At 41.6% G+C, this 11,025-nt stretch overlaps 1 protein-coding gene across 1 annotated transcript; it reads left to right on the top strand.

Annotated features, from left to right (window-relative positions):
- The first annotated feature begins 2,031 nt into the window (after window positions 1-2,031).
- Window positions 2,032-3,780, top strand: LOC127136626 (uncharacterized). Its single transcript, XM_051063163.1, has one exon. The coding sequence runs from the start codon at window positions 2,032-2,034 to the stop codon at window positions 3,778-3,780; it is 1,749 nt and encodes a 582-aa protein (XP_050919120.1).
- Window positions 3,781-11,025: the final 7,245 nt, after the last annotated feature.

Here is an 11,025-nt window from a genome sequence, read left to right as displayed (position 1 = left end):
CCAAATTATTTTCATAAGTCAACTTCCGACACTTGATCCAATGTCAAGTCGTCCCCCTATTTTCAAAAGTTTTTCACAATAAAAATGGAAGAAACTGATTAAGTTTAGACTTTCTCTGTTTCGGATGTTAGGACACTGCTGTAGAGCTCAATGTTCAAACATTCGTCTTCCATATTTAAAATACAATAATTACTAGAATTTGGTCATTTCTCTTATAGAAGAAAAAGATTGATTGGGTATCGACCTTCTCTTTCCCGATTATTTGGACATTACTGTAGAGCTCTATGTTTGATTAATCGTCTTCCGTTAATGAACCTTGACCTAATTTGCCACATTTTCATAAATAAACTTTCGGATGAAAAGAGAGTGATTGGGCTTAGGCCTCTTCCTTTTCGAGCATCTGAGTATTGCAGTAGAGCTCCCTGCTTGGATGCCTGTCTCCGCTTAAAATCAACTCAAACTCATCAAACTTGTTTTCCGCCCTTGTGCGACTCCGAAAACATTTTCAGAAAAGAGTATGCGACATCTATTTTGATGCGAAACTAACAAAGACTTCAACCTCCAAGAGTGAGCAGCAAGTAAAGGTTTAATCGCTCAAATTTGATCCAAGCATCACTCTTTTTAAAAGCAATCCACCCAGTAGTTCTCTTTAGGTAGAACTACGTATGCCTTGAGTTCTTCATAGCACCTGGAGATACGTAGGAGCAGGATTGTGAAATCTTGTCAGGCACATTAATATTAAAAACCCCAAGTCTTTCCTTTCTTTCTTTCTCTTTTTCTCGCTCGATAACTAGAAGTTCACAAACGATATCACGCTAACACTCTAACACGAAACTAACTAAATGGGTCCCATCGAGTACGATGGATGTGAGGGGTGCTAATACCTTCCCCTTGCATAACCGACTCCCGAACCCGATTTGGTTGCGACGACCATTTCTTTTTGTTTTTCGTGGGTTTTATCGATATTTCCCCTTTCCCTCTTTGGGAATAAATAAAGATTGGTGGCGACTCTGTTTTGTTTATATTTCGAGCGTTCCTTACGCTTGGGTATTTTTCGCGCCGCGACAGCTGGCGACTCTGCTGGGGACTCATGAAGTTCTCCTATGCGAGTCAACCCTAGTTTAGTTTATTTTGTGCTTGAGTGTTTCTTTTGTCTGTTTATTTACTTCTTATTTGTTCTATCTATATATGCCTTTATTATTTGTATTTCAAATTGCTGTATTATTGATATATGGTATCATTGGAACTTTCTGGACTATTGGCATTTGTGTAAGGAAAAGCTTTATACCCGAGCTATGAGAAAAACTTAAGTTAGAATGGTGGTTGTGTAGTATTGACCTGCGAGACTTAGGACTCGTTAGGTTGATGCGAGAACCCCACTCAGATGAGATCCCTTGAAAGTATTATTGTCTTACGATTAGTCGTTTTGGCGGTGATACTTTCAACCTCGATCTATGATTCTGAGGACTTTTTGTAGAACCCTAAACCTATGGCTTTTAGGACCGATGGTTGTGTAGTGTTAATCTATGAGACTTAGGACTCGTTGGGTTAATACGAAGACCTCACTCAGAATAGATCATTTTTGAGGATATTGTTGTCTTACGAGTAGTCGTTCTGACGATAATATTGTCAGGTGTGATCCATGACTCTGGGAACCGTGTCTAGAACTGTGGAGTCGATGGTTGTGTAGTACTGACCTACGAGACTTAGGACTCGTTGGGATAATACAAAGACCTCACCTAGAATAGATCCTTTTTAAAGATATTATTGTCTTACGATTAGTCGTTCTGACGATAATATTCTTGAATTGGGTCCATGACTCTAGGAACCTTTTAAACCCTAGAGCCTACCTGTTTGGTTTTCCTATTCCTGGAACTTTTCCTCCATGAAGTAATTAATCAGAATGTTCCAATGATCACCTACCCAACTGTACATACATAAACATAAAACATTTCATAATCATAACACATATGACATGTGCATATTTTCAAGGGACCTAAAGACTCGTTTGATTGTAGGCATTCAGAAGACATGGGTAGCAATCAAAAAAGTACTTATTCATTCAAATTCAGGAATCCAAAGCTAGGATTGATTAAGGGGTTGATCTCAGATGTGAAAAAAATCAGAAGGAACAACTTTTATGTTGAGTATGGTGACCTATTGACTATCATGAACACCGAGGTGGATGCTTGGGCCATTTTCACTTTGGCACAATTCTATGATCCTCCCTTGCGGTGTTTCACATTCCAGGACTTCCAGTTGGCGCCAACACTTGAAGAGTTCTCACATATATCAAACATTGGCGTCAAGGATGAAATCCCTTACACCGGTCTAGGGGAACTTCCTACACATCAACAAATAGGTTCAGCTATACGTCTAGATAAAGCGGAAGTGAAAGCTAATCTTGGACCAAAAGGAGGCACTTCAGGTTTCACTTTGAAGTTCTTAGTGGGAAAAGCTTCAGATTTCAAAAGTAAAGAAGATTGGGTCGCTTTCAATGCTGTGTTAGCCTTGATACTCTATGGGATTGTCTTGTTCCTGAACATTGATGACTTCGTGGACACGACTGCTATACGCATTTTCTTGCTCAAGAATCCCATTCCCACCTTGCTTGCAGATGTTTATCACTCTATCCATTGGAGAAATGAGAAGAAGGGGGGGATGATCCAGTGTTGCGCTCCTTTACTATATAAATGGTTCTTATCTCACTTACCAAGCGAAGGGCCTTTTGTTCAGAACAAGGATAACCTCAAGTGGTCTCAAAAAATCATGTCTCTCACTGCCAATGACATCACCTGGTACTCTCGTGTTTATGATGATGTGGACATAATCGTCAAATGTGGCAACTTCCATAATGTGCCACTCATAGGAACTCGAGGTTGCATCAATTACAATCCTGAGCTTGCTATGCGGCAACTTGGGTTTCCTATGAATGACAAACCAGAAGACAAGTTGTTAGAAGGTTTCTTGCTGGGAGAAGGAGTGAAGGACGTTGATTTGGTGAAGAGGATAGGTCGTGCCTGGACTAAAGTTCATAGAGAAGGAAAAAGGGAGCGTGGAAAGAAGAATTGTATAGCTAGAGGGCCATATACAAGTTGGGTCCAAGCCAGAGCTTCTCAAGACAAACTACCATACCCTTATGAGCCTCCAATGCATACAAATCCTCCAGAACCTACTCACGTCACTATGGAGGAAGCTAAAGAGCTCAAAGTTGTCATCCAAAGTTTGGAAAAAGAGAATGAAGAGCTATGGTTGAACCTTCTCCGGATTACTGAAGAAAGGGATAATCATAAGTGGGAGCTTGGGCGAAAGAAAACACAACTTCAAGCAAATGTGGAAAGGACTGATAAGGAGGAATATAAGAGAAAAAGAGTCAAACAGGGGTTAGATCAGGCTGAGAGCTGCTTGAATACCGTCAAAAGCCAACTAAAAAAGGCTGAGAGGGATTGTCATGAGAAAGAGAAATGGTGGAAGCTCGCCACAAAACAAAAGAAGGAGATAAGAGAGACGCTTGAGGCTGAGATAGCCAACCTCAGTGTTTCACTCTGTGAATCAAAAGAAAGGGAAGAACAAGAACGCCGCAGTAAAGAGAGCGCTATGGCTGCTACTCAGGTTACACCTAAAATGTGGAATGGAAAGTGCCAGGAGGTTGAAAATGCTAATGAGTGGGAACGATACTGGAGAGGCAGACATGACTCTTTGCTACAAGAAGGTGAAGATTGGATGAACGCAAGGGAAAATGTGAATGCTAGTTTGGCAGCCTGCGAGGAAACCATCTAGTTTTTACATGAACAAAGAAATGAGTATCGAGACAAGTTTGCCAGTTTGATAGACTTCTGTAATGGCATGGCTACGAATGTGCCTTTGATGCTAAGATGTGCTTTGGAAGACATAGACAATGACAACATCCCTCGTTCAGTGACTAAATTTATTTATCTTTGTGAAGACATGATAAAAAGGTTCAAAGGAGAGTTGGAAGATCTCAACAAACAGAAGCCTGCAGTTTGACTTTTTTTTTATGTTGTACTTTCCTTTATGTTTGAAAGAATATTTTGTACTTAATCCTTGTACTCTATTTTGAATTGAATGAATGAAGGATTTTGAGTTTCTTTTGTACAAAAAAGTTTGGTTCCATTCTTGTTTTATTCCCCGTGATCTCTTTGAATGCTTGCTAAGTTACAAGGAATCTAACACGGTTCCCTGAAAATAAAATTGAACATAAGCATAAAAGACATTTTTAAATCCACGTACATTAACATATGCATCATGCATTTCATTTCTCAAAACAAAAACTCATTCCATTTTTCCTCGTGTCCAGTAGTTCAAGCTGATTCCTCAACGTGCATACGCTACTCGCTCCAACACAAGAAGAATCATGGATGTAGTTAGAGAAGAACAAGTTGCCTTCAGAGAAGAGATGGACTCTGTCAAAAGTAAGATCGAGCAGATCTTTGAGGCTATACAAGCTCTGGCTAGAAGGGAAGAAGAGGCTCGTGTTGCCGCTGCTGCAAGGAACGATGCTCTAGTTCAAGGGGTTGCTCTTCAGTCCGGACCTTCAGTTCCTATTCCAAATCCCGTTATCTACGGTCTTCCTCCAGGCTTTGTTCCACCGCCTGAAAGAAATCATGTGCCTCCACCTGCGCATACTTCTGGAGTAGCTGATGGAGTCGCTGTGCAAGGACCTCCGATAGTCAATCAAGTAGTCATGCCCCGTACTGATGAAGAGCTCCAGGACGAGTTTGAAATGCAGAATTACAATGGAGCTACTCCAGTGGTCATCCCTACTGCTGCCCAAGATTCTGAGGCTATCTTGATGTGTCGTGCTCTGGCCGAAAAGCTAAGAATCTTGGAAGGACATAACTCAACCCGTTTAAGTGCCTTGGAGATGTGTCTAGTCCCAGACGTGGTGATTCCTCCAAAATTCAAAGCGCCTGAATTTGAAAAATACAAAGGACTAACATGTCCTAACATACATTTGAAAATGTATTGCAGAAAAATGGCTGCCTATGCCAGAGATGATAAGCTCATGATCCATTGCTTTCAGGACAGTCTAACTGGGGCATCTTTGGACTGGTACATGCAGTTGGAATGTAGCAACATCCACACTTGGGATGAGTTGGCTGAAGCATTCGCAAAGCAATACAAATATAATACTGACATGGCACCAAACCGTACTCAGCTTCAGAGTATGGCCCAAAAAGACAATGAATCTTTTAAAGAATACGCACAACGCTTGAGAGAATTGGCTGCAAGGGTGCACCCGCCGCTGGTTGATCGTGAATTGATTGACATTTTCATGGGAACCTTGCAGGGCCAATATTATGAAAGATTGATCAGTAGTGTGTCCACAGGATTTTCTGACATGGTGATCGTGGGAGAAAGAGTAGAAGAAGGACTGAAGAGTGGTAAAATCCAGGGAGGTTCCAGCAGTCAACCAATCTTGAAGAAGCCTTTCAACGGATTCAAGAGGAAGGAGGGTGAGACTAGTGCCATTTCTTCTCAGAGGGGGAGACCACCATACAAAGCTCCCGCTTCTGTGCCTTATTATCAGTACCCTTACGTAGCGGCTACTCAATATCCAACCATGCCTTACCGTCCAATTGCTCCTGTTCCTATTCCAGCTCCGGTACCTCACTATCAAGTTCCTGTTCCTCAATATCAAGCTCCACAACCTCAGTTCCAGGCTCCTCCACCTCAACATCAACAGAGAATTCAACAGAATAATCAACCACGTCCAGTTCAGCAGCAACAACCAAATCAACAGAGGCCATATCAACAGTACAATAATGTGAATACCACTCCTATCCCAATGACTTACACTCAATTGCTACCGTATCTGATTCAGAATGGGACTGTCGTGCCAAGGGCATTACCTCCAATGCCGAAGCCGCATAAGCCTTGGTATGATGAGAATGCTAGATGTGCCTTTCATGCTAATTCAGAGGGTCATACAACAGAGAATTGCAAGGTGTTCAAACTCCGGGTTCAAGAGTTGATAGATCAGAAAATTTTGTCTTTTGCTGATGTTCCAAATGTGGGGAACAATCCTTTGCCTAAACATGATAGTTCAAGTGTCAATGCTATAGAAAGTTCAACTGATGATGGATTGATAAAGGATGTGTTCAAGTTGAAGACTCTTTTAACAGTGGTCCATGCTAGATTGATGGAAGCAGAATTGATGAATGGAGTACATGATAATTGTATGGTGTGTTCGTCCAACCCTAATCAGTGTGGTGAATTCAAAATTTATCTTCAACGTTTGATGGATCAGCGGGTTATTCAGTTCACTAGAGCAAAGATTGATGAGGATGTTGCTGTGATTGTGCCTGTGTTTGATCAGGAGAGGCTTCCCAAGCCTTTTGTGGTCCCTTATCAGAGAAATGCTAACCTAGAGCCAGTGAAGAAGGTTGAGCCCATGGTTATCCATGTTCCCGCTCCATTCTCATTTGACAGTACCAAAGCAGTGCCTTGGAACTATGAGCCTGTAGTTTATGTGGGTAACAAACCAGTAATCTTGAAAGAGCCAGATGTGACTAACATCGCTGGAGCTAGTGGTGTGACTCGAAGTGGAAGGGTTTTCGCTCCTGAAGTGATCCCAAACAAAGAAAGTGTACCAACAGTTGAACCAACGAAAGGGAAAGAGGTAAATCCTCCAGAAGAAGGAGAAGGCTCATCTAAGAAAGCAGTGACTACTGAAGAGGATAGAGAATTCTTGAAGATTATCAAGAAGAGTGATTACAAGGTCGTAGATCAGCTCAACCAGACTCCTTCAAAAATCTCCATTCTTTCTCTACTTATGAGTTCTGAGGCTCATAGGACTGCTCTATTGAAGTTCTTGAACGAGGCTTATGTGGCAGAAGACATCAGTGTTATTCAGTTTGATAATGTGGTTGCTAATCTCAATGCTAGTAGTTGTTTGATGTTCACTGATGATGATTTACCCCCTAATGGGCGAGAACATAATATGGCGCTTCATATCTCCATTCAGTGTACATATGTCACTTTGGCTCGAGTACTTGTGGATACAGGTTCATCCTTGAATGTGTTACCTAAGACTGCCTTGGCACAATTGAATATTGAAGGGGTGCAGATGAGACCCAGTGCTTTGATAGTGAAAGCTTTTGATGGGTCTAAGCGAACAGTTATTGGGGAGATTGACCTCCCAATCCTGATTGGCCCTCAAACTTTCCGTATTACCTTCCAGGTAATGGATATTAGGCCTGCCTATAGCTGTCTGTTAGGTAGACCTTGGATCCATGCTGCTAGAGCCGTCACCTCGACACTTCACCAGAAGTTGAAGTTTGTTACTTCTGGTAAGCTGGTATCAGTATCCGGAGAGGAAGATATTTTCGTCAGCCATTTGAATTCTTTCAGATACATTGAAGTAGGTGAAGACATTGTTGAAACTCCTCTCCAAGCCCTTGAAGTGGTAAATGTGGTCCAGACTAAGCCGAAACTCATTGAAGAACCCAAGGGGGTCATGACCTCGTGGAAGAGTATGAAAGCTGCAATTGAAGCTGGTTGCCCTGGAAGTTGGGGCACAATGATTGAATTGCCAGAGAAGAAAGACAAGTGTGGATTAGGATATCAGCCTTCTTTTGAACTTTTCAAAGATCAGAAGATACATCAGGGGAAGGTTCCTAGCATCCAGGAAATATTCTCCAAAGCTGGTTTCCGAAGTGATGATCAAGTGAATGCTCTTGAAGATGAAGATCCAGATTTGTCCAAGATGGTGTTTCGTGGACCTCCGGATGCCGCTCTCACTAACTGGAAGGCAACAGATGTTCCAGATATAGTTTCTTTTTCAAAGTAATTTACTATTTTCTAAAAACATCCAATGCCATGCCCAAGGCATATGGATAGCTTTGTAGGGCCCATTTTGTGTTAATATTTAAGCCTTATCATCAATACAAAGCACATTTTTTGAGATCCATGTCTTTCATCTTTTTAATTTATTTATTTATTTACAAACAAATAAACAACAACAAAAAATGGCATTTTTTATTTCACATCACTTTCATTTTTCAAAATCTTCCTCTAAAAAGAAAAATCATTTCCATGCAGATCATTAATAACTGGATCCATTGAACACGACAATGCTATAATTCCCTATGACTTCGACCTCCCGATTAACCAAGCTGAAGAGGATGGTAAGGAAGACTACGAACTCCCAGAAGAGTTGACCAGACTTTTGAAACAAGAGGAAAAGATGATTCAGCCTCATCAGGAACCAGTGGATGTGATCAATCTGGGGACGGAGGAGGATAGAAAGGAAGTCAAGGTCGGAACTGCTTTGAAAAAAAATGTGAAGGAGGAACTAGTCAAGCTACTACATGAATATGTGGATGTGTTTGCTTGGTCATATCAGGATATGCCAGGACTCGACACCGACATAGTTGTGCACAAGCTGTCGTTGAAGCCGGAATGCCCGCCCATCAAGCAGAAGTTGAGAAGAACTCGATCAGACATGGCTGTCAAGATCAGAGAAGAGGTCAAGAAGCAGTTTGATGCAGGTTTTCTAGTTGTTGCAACTTATCCGCAGTGGATTGCTAATATTGTGCCAGTCCCGAAGAAAGATGGAAAAGTTCGAATGTGTGTAGACTACAGAGACCTGAATAGAGCTAGTCCTAAAGATGATTTTCCTTTACCTCACATTGATGTATTGGTAGATAACACAGCTCAGTTCTCTGTATTCTCCTTCATGGATGGATTCTCAGGATATAATCAGATCAAAATGTCTCCCGAAGATATGGAGAAAACAACTTTCATTACACCATGGGGCACTTTCTGTTATAAGGTAATGCCTTTCGGTCTGAAAAATGCTGGGGCAACCTATCAAAGGGCCATGGTGACTCTTTTCCATGATATGATACATAAGGAGATTGAAGTCTATGTGGATGACATGATTGCCAAGTCTCAGACAGAAGAGGAGCATGTTATTCATTTGAAGAAGTTGTTTGTAAGATTGAGGAAATATAGACTGCGCTTAAACCCTGCTAAATGCACTTTTGGAGTCAGATCTGGAAAGCTTCTAGGATTCATTGTGAGCCAGAGAGGCATAGAAGTTGATCCTGACAAAGTCAAAGCTATTCAAGAGATGCCAGCACCTCGGACAGAGAAGCAAGTTCGTGGTTTCTTGGGCAGATTGAACTATATTTCCAGATTCATCTCGCATTTGACAGCCACTTGCGAGCCAATATTCAAGTTGTTAAGAAAAGATCAAGCCGTTAGGTGGAACGATGATTGCCAGAGTGCATTCGATAAAATCAAACAGTATCTGCAAGAACCACCAATATTAGTGCCACCAGTTCCAGGAAGGCCTCTCATTATGTATTTGACAGTACTCGATGAATCCATGGGATGTGTACTGGGGCAACACGATGAGACGGGTAGAAAAGAGCATGCTATCTACTACCTGAGCAAGAAGTTTACAGAATGTGAAATCAGGTACTCCATGCTAGAAAAGACTTGTTGTGCATTAGCATGGGCCTCTCGTCGTCTGAGACAGTATATGATATGTCATACAACAATGTTAATATCCAAGATGGATCCCATCAAGTACATCTTCGAGAAACCTGGATTAACTGGAAGAATCGCTCGCTGGCAAATGTTGTTATCAGAATAATGACATTCAGTATGTAACTCAGAAGGCCATTAAAGGTAGTGTGTTATCAGAGTACCTTGCGCACCAGCCAGTGGAGGACTATCAATCGATGAGACTCGACTTCCCAGATGAAGACGTCATGTACATAAGAGACTATGAGATTCCAGGCCCGGAAGAAGGACCCGAACCAGGATCACGGTGGATGCTCGTGTTTGATGGTGCCTCAAATGCATTGGGTAACGAAATTGGGGCTGTTATAACTTCTCCAAAGGATTTTCATCTTCCCTTCACGGCAAGGTTATGTTTCCAATGCACCAATAACATGGCGGAGTATGAAGCATGTATCTTGGGAATTGAAGCAACTATTGACCTACGAATCAAGATTCTTGAGGTGTATGGAGACTCAACACTTGTCATCTATCAAATCAAAGGAGATTGGGAGACCCGCCATCCCAATTTGATCCCATACCAAGAGCATGTCATGAAGCTAATCCCCTACTTTGATGAGATTAAGTTCCATCATATTCCTAGGGAGGAGAATCAGCTAGCCGATGCCTTGGCTACTCTGTCATCTATGTTCAAGGTCAAGTGGGCTAACGAATCACCTGCTATTACAATTCAACGTCTAGACGAGCCAGCACATTGCTTGGCAGTTGAAGCAGAAATAAATGGCAAGCCTTGGTTTTATGACATCAAACGATATCTTGAAAAGCACGAGTATCCAAATGATGTATCCATCACAGACAAAAAGACCTTAAGAAAGTTATCAGCCAATTTCTTCCTAAGTGGGGCTGTTCTATACAAAAGAAACTTTGATTTAGTTCTGCTCAGATGCGTGGATAGACACGAAGCCGACCTACTCATCAAAGAAATCCACGAAGGTTCTTTCGGCATTCATGCAAACGGACATCCAATGGCAAAGAAAATCCTTAGAGCTGGTTACTATTGGTTGACAATGGAAACAGATTGTTACCACTATGCCAGGAAATGCCACAAGTGCCAAATTTACGCTGACAAGGTGCACGTGCCACCTACTCCTCTGAATGTTTTATCAGCTCCATGGCCATTCTCAATGTGGGGCATAGACATGATTGGTATGATTGAGCCTAAAGCTGCAAATGGACATCGGTTCATTCTGGTTGTCATTGACTACTTCACTAAGTGGGTAGAAGCAGCTTCTTATGCCAATGTGACAAAGCAAGTCGTCACTCGGTTTATCAAGAAAGAGATAATTTGTCGCTACGGAACTCCTAGCAAGATTATCACTGATAATGGATCAAATCTGAATAATAAGATGATGAAGGAGTTGTGCGAGAATTTCAAGATTGAACATCATAACTCATCACCTTATAGGCCAAAGATGAACGGAGCTGTAGAGGCAGCTAACAAGAATATCAAGAAGATCATTCAGAAGATGGTGA

This window comes from Lathyrus oleraceus, chromosome 4 (assembly GCF_024323335.1).
Source record: "Lathyrus oleraceus cultivar Zhongwan6 chromosome 4, CAAS_Psat_ZW6_1.0, whole genome shotgun sequence".
NCBI lineage: Eukaryota > Viridiplantae > Streptophyta > Magnoliopsida > Fabales > Fabaceae > Lathyrus > Lathyrus oleraceus.
This window is presented reverse-complemented; position numbering and strand designations above follow the sequence as displayed.